Below are 27291 nucleotides of genomic sequence, written 5' to 3'. Positions count from 1 at the left end.
ATCGGAAGCTTACACAAGAAAGGGAAAGGAAAGAAGACAGTGGAAAGAACCGACAGAGAGAGGGTTTTCGGGAGTTATTCTGGATCCGATCTCCCCGGTTTGATCCTCTTTTTTCTTTCTTCTGTGTTGTTCTTTACTGTGCTAGTTTTGGATTAAACGCTTACTCTGCCGAGCTCGAATCATCGTTAAAGGGTAGGTGGATAGTAGTAGCTGGGGTTGATTTCTTTTGTCTACTTCGAGTAAAGTATGGATGGGCCTTGTAGAAAGAAAGGAAATCCGGTAGACGAGCCGGTGGGCGGCGGGCCGGCTGGGGAAAAAATAAAAGGAAGATTTGCTAATCGGATGGAAAGTGTGGTACGCAGATGGTTCTGGAAAAAGTAAAATTTTTACAAGATACATTCCATGAAGAGGAAAAAAGGGGGGCCAGTATACACTGGGTCATTCTGGGGCTCTGATGATGTTTACGATGATGAAAATGATCATATTGTGGTTTTCTGGTTGAATCTGAAACCGACCATGTGGATTCGTAGCATCTCGGTTATCGACTTTCTTTCTCTTCTTTCTTTCTTTTCTCTCTCAATCTAGATACTATTGACTAATCAGTCTACCATTGAATCATGTAATCTGATTCCTCTGCATCCCCCTCCCCCTCTCTATCCAAGCGAATCATGAGGAAAACGTGGAGTTGCCGTTCCATCATCTCCCGCCGGCAAATCTCGTCGTGTTCGCGGGCCGAAAATCACGGATTTGTTTCTGCTGGGGCGGGTCGTCGGGAGAGCTGGAGCTGGGACTGAACGGGTCAGATCTGCCCTGTTCCACGATACGGTGTGGTGACCGCCAGTGTCACCGAGATAACCGGACCCCTGGGAATTTTTTTTCTTTGGTGGACGCCAGGCAAGAGGCAAGCCAATTTCCGGATCCAATGAAGCGCCTTCATCACAAGTCTATGCAGACAAGTTGGAGATAGCCCTGTGTAATATGACCAGCCCGAAAGTATGTGTTTGTGTCGTTTTGCGTAGTTGCACGCAGCAGTGTTTCGCGTCCCAGATACCAGGTCCTCCCCGTGCGTTGAGTCGGAGAGTATTGATCGTAACCATCATCTGATAGCTTGCTGAGCCTCCAGGCAACGACCGCAATTGCCTTGGCCTCTTGCAAGAACCTCTTTCCTTTCGTGAGAGACCCACTTGCTCGTCCAGCGTCTCACGACTGATGCGGGTTCCAGGCATAGCTGTAGTCATTCCGTGTCTGAGGTGGAAGCGTATGTTGGTGATATGGCTGTGGCGCATGCACGAGAGAATATCCTGCCGGTCTTTCTGTGGGTATTGTCGGTACTGACATCGGCCGCTGTCCAGGCACGTAATGAACTGGTTGTGGAGGATGGGGTGCTAGGTCATCTACTGGTCCACGAGTGGCGTTCCCGGTGTGATATGCCTGTGCATACGATTGAAATGTCGGGTCTGGTTGAGCACCGACAGGCGCGCTGTAGCTAACCTGCGGTGGCGCGACAGACATGGCGCTCGCCGGCTGAAGTTGATTTTCGAACAGGTACGGTTCAGCCCGGTTCCCATAATTCGCCTCGCTCGATTCGCATGTTGAAGGTGACCGGTTTGTGCCATAAGGTGGCCATTCCGACCCTACCGAGACGCGACTGGACGTGGAGATGACTGAGGGGGCTCTAGAAGCTGGATTCATCCCCAGAGGCTCTGCAAACTGCGTGGCCGGGAGCATAGACCCGGGAGCATTGCTATAAGTTCCTTCTGTTGATGCGCAATGGATATCTGTCAGCCATTTCAGGTTCTTTCTGTAGCTGAAATAAATGAACGAGACCGGCCACCTACCCATACCCGGATATCCTTGCCTACCAGCCAGAGCGAGCTGATGCTTCAAAGCTCGAATTTCATGTTCCAACGCCACATTCCGTCGGACGACATCGTCAAATTGTTCCCCCTTGGCTTTCAACTCGGCCACTTGGTGCTCCAGCCGTTCAATGTGCTCCTTGGTCCGCTGACGAATGGTTCTTTGGGCTTCCCGATCGTTGGCGCGCTTCCTCTCCAGCTGTTCGGCAGAGAGCGACGTCACTTTACGCGCCCCAGCACGAGACTCGCGCTTTTTGGCCGTGGGGGGTTCTGGAGTAGGGCTCATCCTGCTCATCAAATCGTATTCAGGTGGGTGATGATGTGAGAAGAAGAGCAGAAGAGGGTTTATTGCAGGTGATAGGTGTGATTTGTATAGGCAACGTGATGCATCCCAGACAGGTGTGTGGACCGCTAAAGGTACTTGAGCCCGCCTCTCAAGATGCGACTATAGCGGTTCCAAGTGCGTGGGTCGCGCTAAACTAGGTATATATATACCCAAGGGGACGGACAGAGACCGTCTGATAGGAACAAGGTGGGCGGGTAGATACGTAGGTAGACAGTAGTTACTTACTTAGTAGGGGTTGGTGGTGGAATAATCTTTGTTGAGCGTTTGAACGAAAACGAATCAGGGAACTGCCCTTTTTGGGCATGGCTGCTAGGACCCATTCCAGCTCAGACAGACTCTGACTGGTGCAGGCAATTATTAGGCACGTATGGCCTGGGAGGATCTAGTCCTGGCTTGGTCTCCAGATCGTCCCTGTCTCTGCCTCAGACAGCTTGGAGTCTCCAGCTCCCCAACTTCCTTAGTTATCAGCAGTAAAACCAGTAAAGTAAGTAATAAACCGTACACTTTCGTTACCAACCGTTGGCTTGGGGCCCGAAGACGCGCCAATGAGCAGATCCCTCGAGCAGCCCAATCCCATGAAGGAAGGGGGAGGGGGAGGGGGGAAGCACACACGGCTTTGGTGCAGTGCTTTTCTTCAGGTAGCTCTTACGATGGGTCAGCGGCGCAGCGCTATGAGCACCTTCCGACCCTCCCGACCTACAAGCACGCTCTAATTCGCAACTTGGGGGGGTCCCCTCAGCACCCTAGACGGGTTGGCCTGGTTGCGTGGCGGCAGCGTACACCAGTCAAGTACCGACGCCGTTATGCCGGTTACCCCGAAAGAGCAGAGACAAATTGGCACGTTGTTGCTGTCCATCTCCTGTCCTAGAGCATGTCCAGCACGAAATCTGCATCTGGAGTAGCATCTATTGTACGGCATTTAGTAGTAGTATTGACCATCCGGTGGATCTTAGTCCTTCCGGGCCACATGGCAGACCCGATTCAGTAGCGGGTTCAATATTTCATTAAGCGAACGAACAGAAAAAAAAAAGATAAAAAAAAGCAAACCCCAAAAAGAGAATGTGGAAATGGAAATGGAGAGGAAAAAAAAAAGTACAAAATTAAACGAAGATGAAAACCATGGGCGACTGACGCCGCCCTGGGGCACATACAGAAGCTTCATGGCGTTCGTTCAACCTCAGGAGAGAGTAATCCTTGGCACCATGCCGGGGCTTAAGCCAAAAACAGAGATCAAGTTGAGGGTAAACCGACTGACCGACAGTCAGAAACTGGCAGTTGGAGGGCCGCTGCAGTGCAGGCGGGACGGGGGAATACCGAGAGCGACCAACTTTGTCCATAAGGCTAGAACGTCCAGAGACCAAGCGGAGCTGACCATAGGTGTGGGTTTTGGCTGTTCAGACTACCGACAAAGTACGACGGTGGCTGACCACCATTTTCCCAGCGATCTGCGGGTTTTGCATTGGTATGCACGATCCCCAGCGGTTCCAGGATCCCGAATCTCAGATTTCAGGATCTGCCAGGCTATCAGATGTGGACAAGACAGTCACTCCTGGCCCCATGAGTGTCTCTGTTGGAAGGGCTCACCCATGGTTGAGCAAATGACGTCTTGCCGCCTGTTCGTACCAGCGATTGCAGACACCTCCTGGATTTACCCGAATAGGTTTGTGAAATGGATGTTCCTATCGGACTCCTTAAGGGCGGAGCCTTGGGAAGGGAGTAAAATACTAGGCAAAACAGCCCCTTTGGGTTCAGGCGGAACCATGGTAACACTGGGGTTGTGCTCGCCACGAGGAGGAGTAGATCGGGTCCACACTCAGGTCCTCCATCACAACCAACTACGATTTGCTGCGCCAAGCGGAAGGTTGGTCCAGAAAAGCCCTTCTGAGTAATCAGAACCAATCGACTGCCGGATAGACTCGTGTCGGGAGACGCCCGGCGAAAGAAGCCCCGTAGAACATCGAAACCGACGGCTCCCGAATACCCTCTTCAGAATTATCACCACGGGAGGGATGGAGTGGGCAATGTGCCCGAGTCTAAACGGCAAAATCCGACGGGAGGGAAGGAAAAGGGAGCACCACCATGAGAAGGCCTTGAGAGAAATGGCTGGCTGAACGTGAATGCATGACGCACATTGTGCCTGCCTTCTCAGGTTAGTCGGTTTTAATCCTAAAGGTTCAAATGGAGTCTGGATCCCACTTCTGATTTTTCCCCTCCCTCGCTTTTGCTGCTCTTCCCTTTTTTTGCTTTTCCTGTTGCTCAGCCTCATTTCCTCAAAACTCGGCTTTGCAGGGATGAGCGAACATAGCCTCATATATCATTGACCACAATAAATTGTCTCAGCAAGAATCAGTTCAAGGCACAAGAGAGGACAAAATAATCCATGCGCTGGAGCTTGTTCGTAGTGTCAATGTACCCCGGACACGGAAGGCCAACATACCGGTCGTCGGCCGAATGGCCCTAAAAAATAATCTCCTAAGGTAAAGCCGTACTAAAGCCGGTCGGTGGGCCTGATAGCTGCATATCATTGTCCCAAGCTGCATCCGCACGGGAGACGGCCGTGTACTTTACTGAAACTCGCTGGTGATCATTCATTTCCCTCTGATTGATTGGTCTGTGGTGGGTGCGTTCCATGGTTTTTTATTAGTCGTCCGTTCGTCGTTCATGTCAACGCAAGCACCATAAACTCAGTATTATGTAGTAAGCGGCACAGCATATCTTGTGAGCTAAACCTGAGCTGACCCAACCGGTCCTTAGCTCGAAACAACGACGCATAGCCTAAAGCAGTTTCCTGCGTGGTTGTCCTACCAGGGGGGACACGGAGAACCTCCGTCCCCCCCGGGGCTCACCTTCTCATCCCTGCTCCAGTAGGAGTATAGTATAAGCATCTAGTGGCATGGTAGTTGTTAGTTAGTGCCCCCCATCATGCTTAGCAAGCTTCGTGGGTGAAACCCGGTACGCCCCCTTGCTAGCAGCTGGTTGGGCCCCCAGAGAATGTAGATCGGAAATATTGTGGAGGCTCCAGCAATGGCAGCCTGGCAGGTGGTAGGCTGTAATCAATTGCCAATGAAAACCTCGCACGCCACAGTCATGATCGGTCTGTCGCACATAAGCACGATAATTCGATACAGCTCTTGGCTGGCCTTCGATTTTTCTGACCTTTGTTTTCGTCTTCTTGCATCCCCAGCATGGGATCCATCACAAACAGACCCTGCGAATGCAGATTAAGCAGCAGATTGCTTTCTTTTTCTGTCTCCATGTCTCAGACTCTTGAGCACTCAGGCATATGAGCTCATTCTGTATGGCATTTTAAGCAATGTAATTGGGATGGACATTGAGATGGAGAACAGTGGATGTATGGTTAGTCACCACTTTGTCTGAACCAGAGACACGGTGATTGATTGATAAGTCGGAAAAATAATTCCCAGGCAGGAAAGATGGCAGAGGATGATTTGCTGAGTGGGAAAGAAAGAAGCCCATGGAAAAAGGTGAGAAGTCGACGAGGCAGACAGACTCAAGCACGACAAGCAAGAGGGAAAATGAGAATCGGTTTTTGGACGGTTTGAATCAGAAAGGCGGGGAGGATGTATGGATCTGTATGGATCTGTAACCAGATTACCATACTCGGTATTCCTCTTTCCAGGCACACAAGTGCCTCCCGTACGGCCTAACCCCAATGAGGGAAGTTGCTGGCCTGAGGTCCTCCAGACTAAAAGCGGCCAGATTGTTGTGTTCGCGCGTCATCGCATTTCTCACTTTACTTGCTTGCTTGCTTGCATTCTGCCTTGACTTGACTGACTTGTTGACTTGCTGCTCCCTACCTTGCGCCGGCCACGTCTCACTGTCGGTGGGTAGGGCTTCTAATGCAAGATTAACTCCAATCTATCTGCAGCTTTGCACACATTTGATTGTTTTCCTTTTCCTTCTACCCCTCCTCTATCGGTCTTTTGGCCTTTTTGGACTTCTGGTCCGAACAAGTAGCAGTAGCAGCTATGGATCCCAGCTACAAGGCTCGCAAAGAGGCCTTCGTGTCTGATCTTGCTGGTGGCAGCATTCTTGAGATCAATGCTGTTACATTAGTCGCACCTGTACGTTTCTCTTCCCCTTGACAGCTGTTCGATCCCACCCATCCAGAAGTGATGGCCTGGGATACGTCACACCCTCCAGGCAGTGGTAGCTGACTCTTTACGGGATTGGTCTAGGCCGCTGCTCTCTTATGGTCAGCGCTACAATCACGCCTTTCCTTCTTCACTCCTTACAGCTCAGCAGCACTGGTGACCGACTTTCTGCTCAATGTACTGGCCATTCTGTTTGCCACGACTGTCTACTCCTCTGCGCCATGGACGCTGAACGTCCTGCTGATCGCCCCCGCCCTCCTGCTGTTTCTCAACTCAAGACCTCCCCGCAGCCAGCAAAAGGCTAAACCTCCCCCGAAACCGACCCAAAGCGATAAGAATGCAGCGGACATGCCCGAATCCTTACCAATTCACCCATTTCTGACAACATATCGTGCAGCCATGATGATCATTACCTGTGTAGCCATCTTGGCGGTGGACTTCCAGGCGTTTCCACGGCGATTTGCAAAGGTGGAAAATTGGGGCACGTCACTCATGGATCTGGGTGTGGGATCTTTCGTTTTCTCAGGCGGGGTAGTATCTGCTCGCTCTGTGCTTAAGGGCCGAAGCAATGGCGCTCGGAAGACTCCGGTAGGCCAGCGGCTGATTGCTTCCACGTGGCACTCGGTCCCTCTACTTATCCTGGGTTTGGTCAGGCTGTACAGCGTGAAGGGGCTGGACTATGCGGAGCATGTGACGGAGTATGGCGTGCATTGGAACTTCTTTTTCACCCTGGGTCTTTTGCCACCCTTCGTGGAACTCTTTGACAGCCTGGCTGACATTGTTCCCTCCTATGAAGCCCTTTCGCTGGCAGTTGCTGTGTTGTATCAAGTCGCTTTGGAATCGACCGAACTGAAGAGCTATATCCTTGTTTCCCCTCGCGGTCCGAGTTTGCTCTCCAAAAACCGGGAAGGAGTGTTTTCGTTCCTGGGATACTTTGCGATTTTCCTGGCAGGCCGTGCCACTGGCATTCGGATCATTCCTCGCGGCACCACTACCCAACGGTCTCCCCAGCAGGCGAGAAGAGGCGTGCTGGTGACCCTGGGCGTCCAAGCGCTCGCCTGGTCTGCGATCTTCATTCTGAATTCTACCTATGCACTAGGCCACGGCGCCAACATTCCGGTCTCGCGCCGACTTGCTAACATGCCGTATGTCGTTTGGGTATCTGCCTTTAACAATGCTCAACTGTTTCTTTTCTGTCTCCTGGAGACAATTTTCTTCCCATCGGTACATCGGGCATCCGGGAAGGACGGTGAGGCCGATCGGGTGTCTTTCGCGACAAGCCGGATTTTGAAGGCATTCAATCGCGGCGGACTGGCTATCTTCCTGGTTGCCAACTTGCTCACCGGGGCTGTCAACCTGAGCGTCCCGACACTAGATGTCAGTACGGCCCAGGCGATGGCAATCCTCATCGCATACGCCGCGGCGCTCACAGGCGTAGCACTAGGATTGGATCGGGCCAACATCAAGTTGGCAATTTGAAATACAAGATGGGCAAAGACATAACACCTCTCTCCAGAAGGAGGGGGGAAATAATCAGATTATAATGAAGAATATTGTGTATATAGACCGTGGCCATCAACTACTTCTGGTCGAGATGCGGACCGAAATCCGGGGTCCAGTAGATAAGCAGCTGTTTGGGGTTCGGGAGCTGAGCTTAGCTTAGTGACGGCTGGCCGGTTGGCTTGGCGATCAAGCTGGAGGAAAAAGAAAGGAAGTTCTCCCCGTAAGTTCTTTCTTTCTTTTTCCTCCACTCTCACCGACACTTCCTGATCGCATCATGGGTGAGAAAGCTCCATTCATCCACTATCCAGAGGCCCGGCCGGGCCCCACCGTGCCGTACAGGAATGAGGAGCAGGTGATCCCCGTCATCCGCGGCCTTCCCTTGGCCATCGGCGCCAGTCTGTATGTCTTCTTTTCTCATCATCTTCCCTCTCAGCCACAACTGCTTAATCATCTCCCCTCTCTAGTATCCAGAACATTGGCTTCATCCAGAGCTATCTCTGGGGGACCACTGGCTTCGATGTCATCCGCAACCTCCCCCTCGACCAATACTCCGCCCGATATGATCCGACCGTGATTCCCGTCGCTAACCCCAATGCTCCCGCTGCCGACCTGCCAGTTCCCACGCCAAAGCGACAAAGCAATGCAGGCTACTACACTTCTGCCGACTATATCGCTCGCTACACTTCGGGCGAACTGACTCCCCTTGCCGTCGTCGAGACCCTACTGCCCCTGATCCGCCGCGATGCCAAACCACCCGGCAAGCACTCGATCGCCTTTCTAGACTCGCAAGTCGACAAGATTCGCGCCGCAGCAGAAGCCTCTACACAGCGGTACAAAGATGGCAAGCCACTGGGCCCAATGGATGGCATCCCCGTCGCAATCAAGGACGAAGTACATATGGAAGGATACCGACGAACCCTGGGCAGCAAGCTCGACTTCACCGGCGAGTTCACGGGCACCTCCTGGTGTGTGAAGCAATGGGAGGACGCCGGAGCCATCGTTATTGGCAAGACCACCATGCACGAGTTGGGTCTTGGTGAGTAGTGCAGCTCCCCACATACCTCATCTAAGCTTCCTAAACCAACTAACCACCATCTTCACACCCCAGACACCACAAACAACAACCCCAACTTCGGCACCCCCAGAAACCCCCATAACCCCGACTACTACTGCGGCGGCTCCTCCGGTGGCTCCGGCTACGCCGTCAGCGCAGGCCTAGTCCCCATCGCCCTAGGCGCCGACGGCGGAGGCTCAATCCGCATCCCGGCCTCCTTCTGCGGCATCTGGGGACTGAAGACCACCCACGGCCGCGTGAGCGGCTCTCCTACCATCTCACTGGCGTCCACCACAGGCGTCTACGGGCCCCTAGCCTCCAACATTGACGACCTAGCCCTCGCCTACCGACTCATGGCCACGCCAGCCCCAGAATCCTCAGACCCCATCTCAGCATCCTTCCCCTCACCACTCCGCACCCTCCCCTCCACCCCAAACAACAGCAACAACAACCCCCAGAAAACCATCGGCATCGTCCGCCCCTGGATCGACCGCGCCTCCCCGGAAGTCCTCGCCATCTTCAACGCGACCCTCGACCACTACCGCAAGCTCAAGAACTACACGATAATCGACATCACAATCCCGTACCTCCCCGAAGGCCAAAAAGCGCACGCCCTAACCATCCTCTCGGAAGTAACCTCATCCCTCACCCCATCCCAGATCTCGCACCTCACGCCCGCCAACAAAGTAATGGCTTCAATGGGCATGTGGCAAATCAAAGGCCAGGATTTCCTCGCGGCGCAACGTCTCCGTAACTGCCTCATGACGCATCTGGCTCACTTGTTCCAGAAACACCCTGGCTTGATGATCGTCACGCCGACGACGCCGATCCCGGGGTGGAAGATTGCGGGCGGCGAAGCGGATCTGAAGCGTGGAGTGTCGGATGGGAATTCTACGGTCAGGAATATGGAGTATGTCTGGTTGGCGAATTTCTCGGGCTGTCCGGCGATTAGTTGTCCGGCTGGGTATGATGTGGTGGATGGTGGAAGGAGGGTGCCCGTGGGTGTCATGGCTATGGGGGAGTGGGGGAGTGAGGAGGAGTTGATTGAGTTTGCGAGGGATGGGGAGGGTGTTTTGGGTGGGGTTGCTGCTGCTGCTACTGATGGTGGTGAGGGTGAGGGTGAGGAGAACTCGGGGTTGACGGTTCCCAGGGGAGAGGGGGCCGCTTGGGAGGATGTTATTGCTAAGGCTGGAGAGGAGATGAGCTCTTAGGATATGAGTTGGTGGTTGTTTCCGGGATTATTTACTGGTACTTTGTTACGGTGTTTATGACTGTCTTGTGGTCACTCTAAATAGCCATGCCATAGTGACCAGGGATTAATAATTCTGATTCTAATGACAATATGTTCGATTGCACCGGTGGTATCTGCTAAATCACATGATGCAATAGCAAAAGGGTAAACGAGAGATAAATCTGCTCACAAAAGCCGCGCCAAAGATAGAACAAGAGAAGTAGGATAGAACATATAGGAATGGAAAAGTAAGGGAAAGATGCACTAAGGATCATCTCTGCAGACAAGGCCCCCAGATAAGAACTGGATTCATGGGACATGGTCCACAGTCATGTATAGATATAGCCCGTTGATATGTCCCCCTCTATTGCATGGTTCGGTGTCACAAGAAGCAAGGAGCACCGGACATGTTCGGTGCAAAGTAGACAAGCCATGCTGGACTTGCGGTAACCGACATCAGATCAAGACGCTCTCGCCACGTGTGGGGACTCGAAATTCGCATCCTAGTCCAGCAGCTTGTCCCTGGGCTTTGAGTTCTTGCAGGATCCGCTCCTGAGGAGGTGGGCCATCATTCATATCGTCCTTAATATGTATGATATAGACCAGTAGTCCGGTCAGAGGTGGTTCTGGCCACTGGAGCACCGTGAGAGGGTCTGAACTTTCTGCCAGCGACACATCCATACCAACTTCGCTCGGAGCGTGGGAAACGGCTGGGCTTCCTTCCATGTTTTCGTCAATGTCTTCTACAGCAACTCTGGCACGCGTATGGCGACGTGACGTCCTGGCCGATCCCCGACGAGAGCCTCCTCCACTTTTCTCGCCAGCGAGAGCAGCCTTCTTTGACTTGGGACTGAGAGCTGGATCGCCGGCTGCCTCGGGGGCACTTGCACGTTTGCGTTTTCTTATCGAAAACGAATCTGGGTATTTCAATTCTGTAACCTTCTGTGCCAAAACAATCAATTCATCGATCAAGTGACGTGGGCACAAATGGCCGTATAAGGAGGCATCGTCAACATCATCGTTATAGGAGCATTCAATGAAGATCGCTCGCAGTTGAGAGGCAACAATCTTCGGTGCTGCTGCTTCCCACACGCGTCTGTTGCGTGGATTCATTGAGATCGAGTCAGGTTCAACGTCGCCGAAGATGATCACTTCTCGCTTTGTCGTAGGCTCACGGATGAAGAAAGCTGACGACTCCACGGTGGCCCAGCCATCCTTGCCGGGTACGCGATAGCCTGGCGAACGTGCTCCGGAAAAGTAGCCGGTCTCTGGCTCGTCGAATGACATCGAATACGCCCTTGGGTTCAATCTCATTGGGTCAACACCAAAAGGGGCGCTGCTCATCCGGCGTTGAATGTCATTGTCGACGCTTGATCTCTGCCTGCAACACCCGTGACTGATAGCCAGGCATTTTGCCAACAAGCCCTCGCAGACTCGCGTATAGCCTTTTTCATCACCACGCCCCATCATGGGGTTTCCGCCCTCCATTAGTCGCTGGTAGGTAACAAGGCCAGCACCGCCATCCTCATCAGAGAGGTTTGGCCAAATCACATCGTTAAACACGTGAGTCTTAATGGCAGCAACCACCGAAGGCAGGGCGGCCAACGTTTTCGCGCCACTTCCAGCCTCCAGAACTGGAGTGTTGATGGCAAACGCTGACAGGTGGTCTAGATGAGGATGTGTGATGCAGACAGCGCCGATAATATGCCGGAAAACATGGGCTGCATTTGCTGGTACATTGTTATGTGGCAGTTCGAGCCCAGCAAATGGCCCCTGATCCGACGACTTTTGGTTATTATCACATGGTTCCAAAGTGTCGATTATGCCACATAGAAGGGTGCCCGCATCAACAGCTACGATCGAGTTTGCGGACCATTTGGTGGATGTGGATCGGACCAGAAGTCCAGTGACTCTATCCTCACGGGGACCTCCTGTCGGACCCTTTCAAGGGAAGCGTTAGTGGTCGACCTTGAATGCGAAACTCGCCAGCGATGAAATGGGTTGAGGTGTAGTGAGAGATCGAGAACATGGCGCGGGGAGAAGTGTGAGACATGGCGCATCGATGCTAGTGATCGGACTCGCCAGTAGGCAGACTTTCAGGGTTCGCAATCATGTGTGTAAAGAACAACGTCATGGCCACACGGGACTGACAAACACAGCATGTGAGACAAAACTTACCAGCACGATTATCTGCAGACTTGGAGGACCGGGTCCATCTCCTTGGCCAGCTGCTTCTGGAGGGTTTGCGCCTACAAAAGGCAATTCAGACTCTTGCATCTTGAGTGTGAAGATGGCTCAAGGCAAAAGTCGCCAGGGCATCAATTGAACCAGCAATCGATGGGATGTGTTGGACTCCCAGTAAAATAGCCCTTCCGGACGAACTCTAGCCCTTTTTCAGAGAACCACTTGGGGTAGCGGCCGGACCTTGTGTGGATACCCCCAAGGATCTGGGCCAGGCGATCCTTACGCTTTTTATCGGAATGAAGCTATAAAGCAGTTCCCACAAACTGGAAACTATCGCCGTTGTTGCACTGCGTATCTGGTCGGAGAATAAGCAAGGGCCAAAATGCATATACTCCACCTAGGGCGGCTGAGCGCAGATATTGAATGCACACCACCCTCGCTTGATTGTGCAGATGTGGCTGTGGGCGGCTGTAACTTCCTCGATTTAGTGTACGTCAAGTCGAGAGGTGTGGTGAGGATGAGGTGAAGAAACTTTCCCCGTTCTTCTTGGAGAGCTGCGTGATGCTTTTCAACCTAGATAGCGGTCAGGCTGGCAGCCAGGCCTATGCGACAAAAGGTTGCCAAACCCCCAGCGCGTCCACTGTTGGGGGCGGCACTTCCCCGTGAATCTGGGGCAAAACTGCGTCGCACCAGGCCAGTTAGCGCACCAGTTGTTGGCGGTCACTCGCTCGCCACTGGGCACCTGCAGCACGCTAACGGCCGGGGCTGAACAGATGATTCAGTGACTGGAGGGGAAGTCGGAAATCACCGTTGGCGGCAAAAGCAAAATTGAGCGAGCTTGTTTAGGAGCCAATGAGTGATAAGAGGTATTGTTTAAAGTGAGAGAAGTAACTGTTATACGAATGACTCGTGTGAAGTCAATATATTGGTGACTGTTGTTGCTTCAAATCTGCTGAGTGATTCAACTTGGAGAAGATAAGGTTAATGGGAGGCAATGTCCGACCGAGAAAAGCAGCAGGGAAGGTGAGCCATTGCAGTACGAGGACCAGCCAAGGGACAAGGGAGGAACAGAAACTCTATCATATGCGTTAAGAGAAGATAACCAGCAAAGTCAGTCGAATCAGCCTATGGAAGATGGACGAAGATAATCGTGCGATGCAGTGCCGGTGGACGTCGTCTAGTGGGTATTTGGAGATGCATATCTTGCGTGCGAACGGAGAAATGCAATGTGGAGGATGAGAAAGGATGGAACATGATGATGGAAGAGAAAGATTGGGGGAGGGAGGTTGAGCAGAGAGTAAGTAGTCACTGACTGGCACTGATCGATGACGCGCTGGTTGCGGAAGGAGCAACAGAGGGACTGAGAAAGAGCCTTGTTCCCGGAAATAATCCCAGCGCTGTATATCACTGGATAATTATAGATACAGTTAGTATAATACTAGCTAAAGAGATAGCAGTAATGATGAATAACATTTATTGGGTCGAACATGTGGGGGAATGGGGCAATGGATGGACCGGTTCTACGAACTACGATCTACTGGCTACTTACTTGGTTAAAATACGCCGTGCTACTACCTGATTGCCCATATTCTTGATGTAAAATATTTCATTGCCGCTGGTTATACAGCGGCGCAAGAGGCAGATGACCACTCGATTGCTACACATACACAAGAAGATACAGGGAAGCGCAGACAAGGAATGATATAAATAGCCACTGTATGTGTTCAGCCATGATAAAATGTACTCCCAGACAAACACCGCGATAAATCCACCCAGTTCAATAGCACCCATTTTTGACACGAATTGCGCAAGAAAACAAGGTTATCATTGGAACAGTATTGTCCTCTCGTTCGGTCGATCAAGGCTGAGAAGACCCTTGCCAAACTGCCTCAACTCGAAGGGAACGTGAGCTTTACGGGATTCAGCCCTGCAAGGTGCCCACGACCTCAACCGACACAATTGTTCCAAATGACAAATGAAGACAGAAACGACCAGACCCTATATACGTAAAATTCATCATTGCCACGTCTAGCGGCGTAACCGTGAAACCTAACCCGTAGAATCCCGCCTGTGGAACGCCGACCGTGGCCGCTAAAATCAGGGAACAGTAGTAGAAATAGAACCAGTGGCTGAAACATGCCGTATACACATCAAAGAGACGCTGCGCCAATAACTGATGGATAAACGATAACAATATATGCGGGACCTCGGTCGCCTTTCAAGGAGTCTCGTTAGGATGCGTGCCGTGACCGTCGCGGTTGCCAACAGCAGCGTCGTAGCTAGGTATCGGAGGCTGTTCGTCAGAGTGTAGGTCTTCGCTGCCTCTCCGACTGCCGTCCGGACTGGAATACTCGGGAGGTGGGACTTGGTCGAGATCGTCTGTATGCAACAAGGGGACTTGCTCACCATCGACGACGTTGGTTCGACTGGATCCTTCGCCAACGTCCTCGTTCGACGGGATGTGGGCAAGCTGAGCCAAGGAAATGTCGGTGGGTGACCGCACAGGGCCGGGACTGGCAGATGGCGCAACACGGACAGTCGAACTGGTGCGTGCATTATTGGCATCCTGGTAAACCCGTTGGGAAATCTGAGCTGCACTCTCCCGACCCGACTCTAGTAGGATACTGCCTTGCTCGCTGCCGTAAGGCGGAGGCGGAGCCAGGCTACCAGTCATAGGGGCCAGACCCCATTTCTTGACGTTGGCCTCGATGAACACGAAACCCATCTGACCGAAGTTCACATGGACAGAGCAAGGCCCATTGGCTCCAACAGTGGGGAAGAAGTTTTGCGCTTTATGACCGTGAACGACGTCCTCCAGCTTCTTGCCATTGCGAGTGAAGAAGATCGTACCCGAGCGAGGCCGATACCCTACGCCGATCACATCACCTTGCAGAAGGTGAGGACCATATGGTGTTGGTGCAAACGGCTGGTTGTGCCTCCTATGACCCGTGGACTGGTATGCGACCGAAGTCTTGTGGAAGCCTGACATCATAAGCAACAAATTAGCGACCGTGGGATGACCGGTATCTCCCCCCAACGAGACACCCAAAGACGCACCTGGTAATTTGAACAAGGGATACGGTTTCGTAGTCATCCCAATACTGATAAGAGTATTATCAGGTTTGTCGTAGATCTTAGCCTCCCAGTAATAGACGTCATTCTGTTTCGGAACAGGCAAATTGGTCTGGACGCTGCATTCCGAGTCGTAGAACTCGATTTCCGTACGGCCTTCAACAAAGCAATTGGCAATTTCCAGCTCTGGTTGGAATTCCCAAGCCGATACTCCTTTTTCTTGTATCGCGAGGAATTGAGAGAGCGATATGTCGGTTTGTACGGACTCGGGCGGATTGGCTTCGATGAAGGCTGTAGTTGTATTAGCGACAAATGCACATACGTCATGCTTGACAAGACCCCATGGTCGTCGTTCGCCCAAGAGAATGGACAAAGAGCCGGTGACTTACCCTTCGCTCTCATATACTCCGATCGCGTGAGATCATCCATCGTCTCCAAGGCTTCCGCCTCCTCGCGCGCAAACGCTTGTTCATCGTCGAATTCACCCGGTCGGCCGATGCGATCGAGAATGATTCTACCACGCTGAGTGTATTTGAAGAAAAAGAAGACGGCGAGTACAAGCACTGCAACGGCAGCGGACCCAAAGGCAGAGAGGACGCCTATCAGGATACCCTTGCCGGTAGAACCCGACGAGTTGCCACTGACGCTAACTAGACCGCCATTGCCTTCTGACATGGACAACAAGACTTGCTCGATGTTGGAGGCGACTAATTTGGGATCGGTCGGAGGGGGTTCAGGAGCAGCGGTGGGATTGATTCCAAGGGACGTGGCAAGAGTCGAGGGAGCATCAAAGAGAGCACCGGGCCCCGATGCCTCAGATCCCCGCATCGTTCATTGACTGGTTGGAGATGTTGCGTCGACACGGACTCGCTGGCGGAGAGATGGTAACGCTAAGCTGAATGTTATGAGATAAGGAGGGAAAGCGACGCTAGGGAAATAGCGGGTAGATGAAAGGCGTAGGGGAAGGGAAGGAATGAGAGATGGGAAAGTTGCAGAGGAGTGGGAAAGAGATGAGGAGCGATGATGAGGGAGTTTCAAATGGGGAGAGTTGGAGGTCGGAACCAAGAAACCAGAAGCAGAAGCCCAGGACGAGAGTGAGAGAGAGAGACTGAGAGAGGCGCATGTGGGGGGCGAAAAGGCAGCGACGCTTCCGGGCGATGCGCTCGATGCTTCCGGATGACAGCACTCAAGGCATGTTGTGAACTCCTGAAGGAGATACAGAAATTAGATGGGCCACGTTTGAGATCAAATACACTCCTACATATGTCTGCTGGCCAACTAAGTTGTCCCCTCCAAATAACTGACCATGCAAGGTCCCAAGCAGTCCAGGGAAAAGGGATGAGGCACACTCCAAGAGTCCCTTTGGATGCCTGATCAGGGAACTTAATCATCCGTCACTCTTCAATCATCTCACAATTAAAGACGTATCTCTTGTCTGTAAGATACTGTATGGACAGTCTGGCCAGGCCATCAGTCACACCCTATCTCTGGTATCTTAGCTGTTCCACGACAGTAATAATACATGACCGATGGACTCCGCCGGAGACCCTGTCTAAACCCGATAGAGAGACACGCTATCGCTGGCGGTCATTCCTCGCCCTCTTTCTCCCTCCTCTCGCTTTCTAAGCGCTGTCTTATCTCCTCCAGTCCCTCTATCTCCCTTCCTGTGCCTTCATTCAGGTCCCTCACCTCTGTGACAGGCCTGTCTGTATAGGTCCTCCCATCCCCTTTCTGCCTGTAGGTCGTGGTAAGCAACAGGATGCGTGTTTCAATCCCGCCGGAGCTTGTCTCGAGCCTTGGTGCCTGCGATATCAGCGTAACGGTGCGCGGCGAAGGGATCGATAAGTATCCAGGTATGTCTCATGTTGTGACCCCAAGATATATACTCTTTTCCTCCCTCGCCTTGTCATTCTTCTCCTGCGTTAATCCTGGGGCGCCCAAAGACTAACAGGGAGTCCCGGCGCAGCCAAACAACATGCGCGCAAAGTCGCAATGAAGCTGGGTGTGTCCAGCGGCCTTATCTATCTGATTGGGAAACCAACCATCAATTGGGGCGATTCCGACCAACCACAACCCTTTCGACAGCGACGGTACTTCTACTATCTTAGTGGAGCCGATGAGCCGGACTGCTTTCTTACCTACGACATCAACAATGACTTACTGGTTCTCTATGTTCCGGACTTTGACCTGCACCGCGCAATATGGATGGGGCCCACGTTGACCACAGACGAGGCTGAACGGCGGTTTGACGTAGACAAAGTGCGCTACTATGCTTCCCTACAGAGCGATATTCAGTCGTGGGTAGAGAAATACAATCATGCCGCTCCAGTCTACATCCTTCATAGCTCTCAGCAGCCCCAATTCATTTTCCGGCAGCTGAACCTAGATGATCAGCGCTTGCTGCCCGCAATGGATGCGGCGCGGGTGGTTAAAGATGATTATGAGCTTCGTATGATCCGCCACGCCAACAAGATATCCGGGTTGGCCCATCGCAAAGTGCTCGAGAAAATCCACAAGATGTCCAATGAAGCCCAGATCGAAGGCCTCTTCCTCGACACCTGCGTGTCGCACGGAGCGAAGAACCAAGCATACGAAATCATTGCTGGTTCGGGACCCAACGCAGCCACCCTCCACTATGTGAAGAACAACGAGCCCCTCAAAGGACGACAGCTGGTCTGTCTGGACGCAGGTGCAGAGTGGGAGTGCTACGCAAGTGACGTGACCCGCACCTTTCCTTTGGCCGCCGATTGGCCCAGTTCATATGCCCGCGACGTCTACCAAATCGTAGAAGAGATGCAGGAGGAGTGTATCAAGCGCATTAAGCCAGGTGTGCGGTTCCGCGACTTGCAGGTGCTTGCCCACGACATAGCCATTAAGGGCTTGCAGAAGCTAGGTGTCCTCAAACCGGGCACCGTGGAGGAGATTCGCGTGTCGGGGGCGTCGGCCATTTTCTTTCCTCACGGATTGGGCCATCACGTTGGACTGGAAGTCCACGACGTGTCCGAGAAGCCAATCACGGGCATGGGGCTGCCTAACAGACCTTGCAGACCTGACTTCATCCCAGCCATGAGCCAGTCAGTACCCTTGCTCGAGGAGGGCATGGTGGTCACCATCGAGCCAGGTGTTTACTTCTCCAAGCTGGCTCTGGCAAATACCCGGAAACTGCCTCAGGCGCAGTACATCAACTTCGAGGAGGCCGAGAAATACATTCCCATTGGTGGCGTGCGGATAGAAGACGACATCCTGGTCACTCGGACAGGGTATGAGAATCTGACGACGGCGCCAAAGGGCGAGGAAATGCTGGAGATCATCCGGCGCGGGATCGACAATTAGCCGAGCCGTCATGTCAACGATTCGATTTTGCCTTGGCGGTGACAAAGAGCGACTTCTCGTTTCACAATTTCTCCATTTCCCGTCAGTGTATGACGATGATGTAGCCAGTCTAGACCCTCTTCGCATTTCTGCTTGTGTGGAGCGTTGCTGTACCACCTTCAATTACCGAGTCGCACCAAAATGGCATGATTGGTTGCTGAACGGGAATGCTCTCCATCTTCTTCATTCCCCTCAGCAGTCTCGATTCCGTCAGAGGCGTTTTTCCACCCTCCATACCTACGTAGTGTGTATCCCATTCCCATCCTCATCTCCTTTCTCCTTGGATAACCGGGAAAAGTATCTACCACACCTGTAGTACTCAGTAGGCCAGAAGCAAATCCCATCCATCATCACTTACCTAGTAGATACCTACTACCACCCATTAGTTGTCATACCTCATATCCTCAACCAAGGAACCAACCCAACCCCGAAACAACAACACGAATAAAGACCACCACATGAAACGATCATTCCCGTCTCAGGCACACATACACAGGCACATCCTCATCTCCAATATTAGCAACAACACGACACAACACAACACACAAACGAAGTCTCCGTCCCATCCCAATCCCGCAAATAACCGCCCCCATCTATCCACCATCCCTTCCTCCTCTCCCGAACTTCTTGTCTAGACCTAGTAGTTTTCCCTCCCAGTCTAGAAAACCCACGATCATTCCAAGCCAAGATTTCCCACCCACACAAAAACTCCACATATTCATTTTTTTCTCTTAGTCCTTACGCCCCCATCGTGAATAAAAGCCACAAAAGGGGGCGGTAGATAGTAGTGTGGAGGTGGTGGAGTAGGTTTGCCGTGCCCTAGGGCTTGCAAGGTACGTAGTACGTAGTAGTACTTTTTGTTATTCATGCGTGAACAACAACAACAACACCACCACCACCACCACCACTAGAAACAATAATAACAAACTGTGGTAAAAGGGGGAAGGGATGGGAGGGGAGGATTTGGATGGGTCACATCAGGGCTAGTTAGTTAGTTCATCGTGTTCTCCATTTGCGGGGGTTAGAAGAGAAAATGGGACTCCGACGGTAAGTAGGTAGTGTTGGAAATGGAGTCTCGGGGAAGACGGAAGGAGATGGGATGAGTTAGTACGTAGTTCCAGTGTGCCCACGTAGAAGCTGGACAGTGGACACACAGTTTGGGGGTCGGTTAGTTGGTTGGTTTAGTGCGATAGGGCTTTGTCTTTCTGTGAGTGAGTGAGAAAGAGGGAGAGGATGGTTTGTTTGCGAGTGTGAAGACGAAGTAGATGTGATGTTTAGATGGGCCACGTTCGTTGGGACTACGTGGTTGTGGTTGGAGTAGGATAGTAGTTATACTATAGCTATAGCTATGCATATATATCAGTTAGTATAAGCCAGTGGTACTAGGTTCGCAGTTTGCTTTCAATCCTGTCTGCCCTGCAGCTACCTACCCAACCAACCAACAATAAACAAACAACTTGAACAGGAACTCTACTCCGTGATTCAGGCATAGAACCTAAGTAAATAGATGCCAGTAAAACTTTGATATCCACTACTGCAGTATATTCAGGCATGCATCCTACTAGAGAACCTGTCTTGCCAGATGGCTTGCCAGCCACGCGCTACGTAGTCGCATATCGCAAATGGTTTGTCCGGGTCCGTTCGCCAGGAACAAACAAAAAGCACTCATGCTGCACAGAGAATAACTATCGATGCCAAAGGAGTATAGTATGGGACATGTGTCAAAGCCGGATTAGAGCCACGAAAGTCGGTCAAAGCAGAATTTTTTTGCGGCTTTTTTTCTTTTTTTGTACCGAGATCTGCAGAGATTTTTCCCTCAATTTTGTTGCCCCCAAGGTGAGTAAATTTGTGGAGGGGGGCGAGAATTTGATGAGTTTGAGGGATATACCTTGTTAGTTAGTTGAGCTGGTTGGGTAGGATGTTATTGATGCAGTTTTGGCTGTGTTGAGGCATTATTTATTATTATTGGGATTATCGAAAAGGGTGCACCCGTATAGTTAGTTGTTCCGTCCCGTCAACAATTGATCGACAAAAAGGGAAAATTGGATCTAGAATTATTGATCGATTCCCGCACAATAAAGACTACTGCTAGTACTATCTAAGTACTACTAGTAGTACCATCTATCAGCCATGTCGCTATAGATCGACGCGCGGAGTAAATAGGAAACAAAATCTGACAAGTTTGACAACTTAACTAAAAGATGCCCGATTTGCTCCGTAGTGAAAGATGCTGCCGAAGCAGCCGGGGTAGGATGTTGTTGTCATCTCCTGACTGACTGAAGTGATTGAACACTAAACTGCCTTGGACTCGACTAATGCAAGGTAATTTTGGCGCGTCATATACCCGCTCGGCCCGTACGGCATCCACCCCTCGCCACTCGGCCAGGCTGAAACGGCTTGAGCAAGGTGCGTGGTTGTAACCGGAGTCCTCGTGGGTTTCAAATGTGGTCCTGCAAAAAAGAAAAGAAAAGTGCGTGGATATAGATATGACTAAGAGAAAACTATGTCGATCGAGATCACATGACATCACAACTGGGGACAGCGGCATCGGAGACGGGTTTTGGTATTGTAACAGGAGTACCTTGTTTGCTCATCGCAGAGAAAATTTGGCTCATTCGGGGCCGAGAACCTCCTTCTACATGGCGTCAGACCACTGCATTTTGGGATAATATTTGACGACATATTTTTTTAATTTTTTGTTATTCTTTATTCGGTTCTCTTTTGACCCTTTGTTCAACGTCTCCTGATGGTCTAATAATTCCGTTTATTCCGATTAAGTTGCACCGTGGGTACTACTGACTGGGCCGCATTAAAATTCTTCTTTTGTTTCTGTTTCCTTTGCCAGGCGCACAGAACTAAAGATTTTATTCGTGTTAGGCAGCTAGGCTGAACCAGAATTTTCTCACTCATTGTGGAAGGCAGCGAATAGTTCTTACTGGTTCCATCACGATGGGAGGAGGCAAGGGAAAGAGAAAGAAAAAGGGTATAACCAAGAATAGTAGTAGACTAAGTAACTAGACTTTTTGTCGGGGAGTAGTGACTCAGGAGAACCCTAATTCGTGAAACTTCTTGTACTTACGGAGTCGCGCCCTTGTGCTCCGTAGGGCCACTAGAGATGATTTGGTGCGAGCCAAATCACTACGCAATCGCCCTTCTCCATGAGACCACATTTCACCATCGGCAAGCAGGGTTAGGTATTTCTGCTTCTAGACTGCATCAGAGTGGAGTTGGCACTCCCGACAGTAGGGGGATGCTTGAGTGGATCCCCCCCGAGCCGGATGTGAAGATTTTCGTCCTGCTTTCTGTGCCTTTGTAACCTTATTGGGATGTAGTGAGTCACACCACTGCTTTCCCCGTTTCGGCAATCGTTCGGGTTGCGCCATTCTCCATCCGCCATCCACATCTATATATACGCATGTTCCCGCTTCATGATCTCCTGATCCCCCCTTGGCTTGGGTTTTTTCCTCACCTCATCTCATCCTTCCCAGGGGTGATGGTCACTCCTTCCTTTCTAATCGTCTTATTATAAAAAAAAGACTTCTTCGGACAATAGATCCCCTCTTTATAACTGGGGACTATTGTCTTGAAAAAATACCCGCTTCCCCTACTACACCTTTACGACCTACACCCCGAAAAGAATAAAAAAGTTTCAACAAGCTATATATCCTCTTTTTCGCCGGATTGGACGGAGAATGGGCCAGAGACATAATCGACGTCGCACACGACCCCGATCTCGAAACCGCAGCGTCAATCCTCTACTTCTTCCGTCCCACCCTTTCCCACGACCTGTCAATACCTGCGCTCCAGCTGTTCCCTCCGCTTTCGACTGTCCTGAAATACCCGCCCCGACCTGGCACTATGGGCATTTGCTAGGGCAGAAGCGTGATCGTGCGCTGAGGATGGAGGCTTCTACGCTGGAGGCAGAACAGTATCGTCTCTTTGGCGGTGTCCCGGGCGACGATGTTGGTCTCTGTTATCGCATGTTGGAGTACTTCGGTGGACTCGACTATATCGATTGGTGAGTTGTCTTGACTCAAATTCTAGCACTGGAAGAACAATGACTAACATTTTCCTCATAGTCCACAATCCTTAAACGCACTACCTGGGTGACGTTAATCCTGCAGACGTCATTGGGCTTTCTTTTGCAGCAATCCTATAATTGTCGTCCAGGCGGTGGAAAAAATATTTTTCAACAAAACCAAAAAAGGGAAACGAAGGCATACCCAAATGGCACGCAATACTCAACCGATCGCCAACGGGCCCCATCCCGACATTATCGAAAATCAAAATCCGACATCAGCGAAACCAGAACAATACCAGCTCTCGAAATAAATGCGCGAGAACCAGTTTTCAATGGAGGACCCAAGTCAATGACTTGTAGCAATGAAGATCCCCTCTACCTGTGAGAAGGGAGAGGCGCGATTGGATTGGTCTTTTGAAAGGCTTGGCCATGTGAACGCTGGCATGGAGGAAACCGGCACGCTTGCAACGTCGAGATCAGAGGGTCTGCCATGGCGAGGGCTTAGTCGCTTTCGTGGGTCGAGTTCGTGCCCGACCCAGTCTCCGGTCATTTTGGCGCTTGAATTCCCTGCGAAGCGGGTAAGTGACTCACATTGTGCGGATTTCTTTTTGCATTTCCGTCTGTCTAGCGTGTAGGGGACCCCCGTTCCCACGCTAATACCCAGAGCTGGCTCTGATGCTCGAAATTTATGAGGAAACGAAAATTACCAAAAAGTTTGGGATGGCGTTAAAAGTTGTCCATTCCTGGGATACACAAAAAAGACGGATACCAGTTTTATGATGAAATGAAGCTTGGATGTGACATGCTTGTATACCTAAACCCGGAGATTTTCCTGTATCCTAGTAGATAGACCTGAGCGCTGTACAGTATCAGTATGTACGGCCTGACATTAGTCAAAAAAAATGTCACCATGATAATTCATTCATACAACAGAGCATTCAAGAAAAAATGTAGTCATCGCAATGGAGTCATCGACGAACTAGTCACGCCTTACGGAGGACTAGTTAGCTAAAAGTCAAAAGTAGACCCAAAACTAAGCACATGACCCTGAAAGCCTGAATAATTGGGACCAAGCCACCAATCCAATTCGGGCAGGCGGTGTAGCCCCCTACGGCCCCGTAAAGGACACGGTCGATCACAAGGTACAGCCGACGCCGATGCGGATAATCCCATCTTGTCGACAGTTACTCCGGCCTGCTCTCTCACCTTCCCTCCACCTTCCACACTCTTTTGTCACGCCTGACAGAGGGATAATGCTCCTCTATTATACTACTTGAATCCTATACTAATTGTCTTGATCTGCTGGACATATCTGTCACGCAGCGTACTCAGTGTCCGGGAGACACTCTTTTTGTTCCAGTCCTGCCCGCTGCGGGCGACCGTGTCCATTGTGAAATTGCTTCACCATGTCTACCGACTACAATTACGATGACAAGGTCAGTCGCCTTTTGGATCGGAAGCCAATGAAACACACGAACTGACATCTTCACTAGGGACAATTTTTCCCGTTCTTTGTCCTGACCCTCACCAGTCTTGTCACACTCCCTCTCACATATAACCTTCTCCGGCCGAGCAAGGGTTCGTACCAGCCTTATACCCTCTAGAGACTCCCAGGTTTCCACCGAAAGGTTGCTTGGTACTAATTCTCCAATGTCGCTGCAGGTCTCGAAAACACCGCTCCCCGGATAAAGTCCGAGTTCAAGCCAGAACATGCAGAGCTTATTGAGGCGCAGAAGCGCAAACGCCTGCGCAAAGAGCGCCGCATTAAGCGCATAATCACCGTTGTCGTGGGTTACGCTGTCATGGCGTGGATGGCCTACCTGATCGTCGTCACCGCGAGGACGGTGCCCAAAGTTTGGGACCCTTATGACATTCTGGGTGTTTCCAGGGTGAGCATTCAATCTATCCACCTGGCGTTTTGGTCGCCTCCACCAATAGGTTACGTAGCTGTACTAACTATGGCGACTTACAGAGCGCTGATGAGAAAGCCATCTCGAGACACTACAAGCGCCTTTCACTTATCTACCATCCTGACAAGATTCGGCCGGACCCCGCAAAGAATGAGACTATTGAGATGCTCAACGAACGTTTCGTTGAGCTTACCAAGGCATACAAGGCGCTCACCGACGAGGAAATCCGCAACAACTACATCCAGTATGGCCACCCTGATGGCAAGCAGAGCATGAGCATCGGTATCGCTCTGCCCACGTTCATCGTTTCGGAGGGTAACTCCAAGTACACTCTGCTGGTCTACGGTGCACTGCTTGGTGTTTTGCTGCCCTACATTGTCGGAAAATGGTGGTATGGTTCCCAGCGCTACACTAAGGAACGGGTTCTTGTCGCAAGTGCCGGAAACATCTTCCGCGAATACAAAGAGGACATCACCGATGGCGGCATCGTCAATGCCCTGTCCTCCGGCGCAGAGTTCAAGGAAATGCTTCAGGGACCTAAGACGGATGCTGGACTTGCCAAGCTCGAGAAGAAGGTTCTGGCTGAGGATTCCACTTTCCTGTCGCCCGAGGACCGCGAGATCATCAAGGGTTTGGACGAATCTAGCAGACGCAAGGCTCTGGCATTGCTGTGGGCTTACCTCGGCCGCGTTGACCTGGAAGACACTACACTTAACGGAGGTACGTGAACTTGCATCCAATGCGTCTCTTTAGAATCGGCTAACACTGGTGTACCTATAGAAAAGTACGAAGCTGCACCAATCGCTCTGTCGCTGAATGAAGCTTTCACAGCAATCGCTCTGGCATTCGGTAACGTCCGACCCATCCTGGGTTCCTTCCGGACCTCCCAGCATCTCATCCAAGCTGTTGCGCCTGAATCGTCCCCTCTCCTGCAGCTCCCCCACTTCACCGAGGAAGTCGTCAAGTCTGTTGAAGGCGCCGACGCAAAGGAACACTTCACCGTCCAGAAGTTCATGAGCATCCCCGAAGACAAGCGTCGCAGCCTCACTGTCGGTGCCGGCCTCATGTCCGAGAAGCAGTACACCTCCGCCGTTACCGTTGCCAAGCAGCTCCCCGTTCTCGAAGTCTCCCGTGCCTTCTTCAAGGTCATGGGCGAAAAGGTCATCACTCCTAGCAGTCTCGTCCAACTGGTCGTCAAGGCCCGCTTCATCCCTCCTGGCTACAGCGGAGACGTCCCGCCAGTCAACCCCACCGACCTTGAAGACATCGACCCCGACGAAGATGACCTCGACGCCATCATGGGCCGCAAACCCGCCAAGAACAAGACCACCAAGCTCGTCAACGGCGTTAAGGTCGAAGAGAAGGTCGAAGCCATCCAGCCTCCCCTTGCTCACGCCCCCTACCTGGCCCGCGACCACTCGCCCCGGTGGCATATCTTCCTGGCCGACGCCAAGCAGGGCAAGATGGCCGTTCCTCCCTTCACTTTCACTACCTTCGATAAGCCCCTCTTCGACGCCGACGGCAAGCCCACTTTCAACGTCCAGACTCTCAAGATGCAGTTCCAGGCTCCTCCCCAAGTCGGTGACTTTACTTTTGTCATGAACATGCTCTGTGATAGCTACCTGGGTCTCGATACCAAGATGGAAATCACCCTTCACATCGACGACCCGGCCAAGGCGGCCGCTCTGGATGAGGAGGATGATATCAGTGAACCTGACGAGGGTAAGCCACCCCCTTAACCCATACTCTCTAATTAAATCAACCTATACTAACCACAAAATAAACTACAGACTCAATAGCTGGCCAAATGCAAGCCCTCAAGACCGGCCAACCACCCAAGAAGAAGACCAAGAAGCCTTCTGACGACTCCAGCGACGATGACGAAAGTGATACCGACGGAGATGCAGGAGATACCAGCGACACGAACACAGAGACCGATGTTGATGACTAAAGCAGATAAGTGTGGATTTAAGTAGAGAAGAGAGAAGAGAAAGAGAAAAAAAAAGAAAGAAAGAATAAAACCAAACTCATTTTATTACGGGATACTTACTACTTCTACCACTACCACTACCACTACCACTACTAACTATACTACGGGAGTTTTCATTTTCCTTTTCTTTTATTTTTTTTTCATTAGCTACTACATCCAAGGAATCATTGTTAATCCGCGGTGATTTGTGTATCTCATCATTTGGATGGAGTATCTTTGCATTTGCATCATGTTGTTATTGTTGTTGCTGTTGCTGCTTGTGTTATCATCTTATATAACTTACATACCATGCCATACCATACCATACCATAGCATATTCGCAATGAAAGCAGGGGATATTTTCATATTTGCAATCTCAATGTTTATCCTGTAGTATCATTTACCTCTTCATACATTTATAATTCCAAGGTAATTAGTACTTATGCTTGTTCTTCCCCTTCTAGTTATTTGATTAATAGTTGGGCAGTTTAAGTTGTATTTGGTTCATATGGAAATACTTAGTTGTGATAAACTACGGTGGAAACGATTTACTTGTGATTAAATACTAGTAGTATTCATTATTCAGTCTGCTATTCGTTTTTTGTCTTTGGTTGCAGTGTGTTCTTGTTTGTTGTGTTATTTACTATTTTACTATCAA

The 27291-nt window shown here is 51.1% G+C and overlaps 8 protein-coding genes across 8 annotated transcripts; 5 read left to right on the top strand and 3 right to left on the bottom strand.

Annotated features, from left to right (window-relative positions):
• Positions 1–1200: 1200 nt before the first annotated feature.
• Positions 1201–2142, bottom strand: AtWU_04070 (bZIP transcription factor; the record flags this gene model as incomplete). Its single annotated transcript, XM_035499181.1, has 2 exons — positions 1201–1757; positions 1839–2142. 2 exons carry the CDS (start codon positions 2140–2142, stop codon positions 1201–1203), a joined length of 861 nt encoding a protein of 286 aa, XP_035355074.1.
• A 4049-nt stretch (positions 2143–6191) lies between these two features.
• On the top strand, positions 6192–7796 carry gwt1 (putative GPI anchor biosynthesis protein Gwt1; the record flags this gene model as incomplete). The annotated part of the gene is made up of 2 exons (XM_035499180.1): positions 6192–6287; positions 6402–7796. The coding sequence occupies 2 exons, from the start codon at positions 6192–6194 to the stop codon at positions 7794–7796; spliced, it is 1491 nt and encodes a 496-aa protein (XP_035355073.1).
• Positions 7797–8094: 298 nt separating this feature from the next.
• Positions 8095–10085, top strand: AtWU_04068 (amidase; the record flags this gene model as incomplete). Its single annotated transcript, XM_035499179.1, has 3 exons — positions 8095–8219; positions 8285–8856; positions 8929–10085. 3 exons carry the CDS (start codon positions 8095–8097, stop codon positions 10083–10085), a joined length of 1854 nt encoding a protein of 617 aa, XP_035355072.1.
• Positions 10086–10561: 476 nt separating this feature from the next.
• Positions 10562–12382, bottom strand: pdeA (3',5'-cyclic-nucleotide phosphodiesterase PDE1; the record flags this gene model as incomplete). The annotated part of the gene is made up of 2 exons (XM_035499178.1): positions 10562–12046; positions 12284–12382. The coding sequence occupies 2 exons, from the start codon at positions 12380–12382 to the stop codon at positions 10562–10564; spliced, it is 1584 nt and encodes a 527-aa protein (XP_035355071.1).
• A 2125-nt stretch (positions 12383–14507) lies between these two features.
• AtWU_04066 (SSH4 family protein) lies at positions 14508–16189 on the bottom strand (the record flags this gene model as incomplete). Its single annotated transcript, XM_035499177.1, has 2 exons — positions 14508–15652; positions 15751–16189. The coding sequence occupies 2 exons, from the start codon at positions 16187–16189 to the stop codon at positions 14508–14510; spliced, it is 1584 nt and encodes a 527-aa protein (XP_035355070.1).
• Positions 16190–17120: 931 nt separating this feature from the next.
• Positions 17121–18694, top strand: AtWU_04065 (aminopeptidase P family protein; the record flags this gene model as incomplete). Its single annotated transcript, XM_035499176.1, has 2 exons — positions 17121–17214; positions 17313–18694. The coding sequence occupies 2 exons, from the start codon at positions 17121–17123 to the stop codon at positions 18692–18694; spliced, it is 1476 nt and encodes a 491-aa protein (XP_035355069.1).
• A 3731-nt stretch (positions 18695–22425) lies between these two features.
• Positions 22426–22843, top strand: AtWU_04064 (uncharacterized protein; the record flags this gene model as incomplete). Its single annotated transcript, XM_035499175.1, has 2 exons — positions 22426–22751; positions 22813–22843. The coding sequence occupies 2 exons, from the start codon at positions 22426–22428 to the stop codon at positions 22841–22843; spliced, it is 357 nt and encodes a 118-aa protein (XP_035355068.1).
• Positions 22844–24160: 1317 nt separating this feature from the next.
• On the top strand, positions 24161–26615 carry AtWU_04063 (J domain-containing protein; the record flags this gene model as incomplete). Its single annotated transcript, XM_035499174.1, has 6 exons — positions 24161–24190; positions 24248–24332; positions 24417–24643; positions 24727–25384; positions 25445–26386; positions 26455–26615. The coding sequence occupies 6 exons, from the start codon at positions 24161–24163 to the stop codon at positions 26613–26615; spliced, it is 2103 nt and encodes a 700-aa protein (XP_035355067.1).
• Between the last annotated feature and the right edge of the window lie 676 nt (positions 26616–27291).

This window comes from Aspergillus tubingensis, assembly GCF_013340325.1.
Source record: "Aspergillus tubingensis WU-2223L DNA, scaffold_6, whole genome shotgun sequence".
NCBI classification, from domain to species: domain Eukaryota; kingdom Fungi; phylum Ascomycota; class Eurotiomycetes; order Eurotiales; family Aspergillaceae; genus Aspergillus; species Aspergillus tubingensis.
The sequence above is the reverse complement of the archived record's forward strand: the minus strand, read 5'-3'. Positions and strand labels throughout refer to the sequence as shown.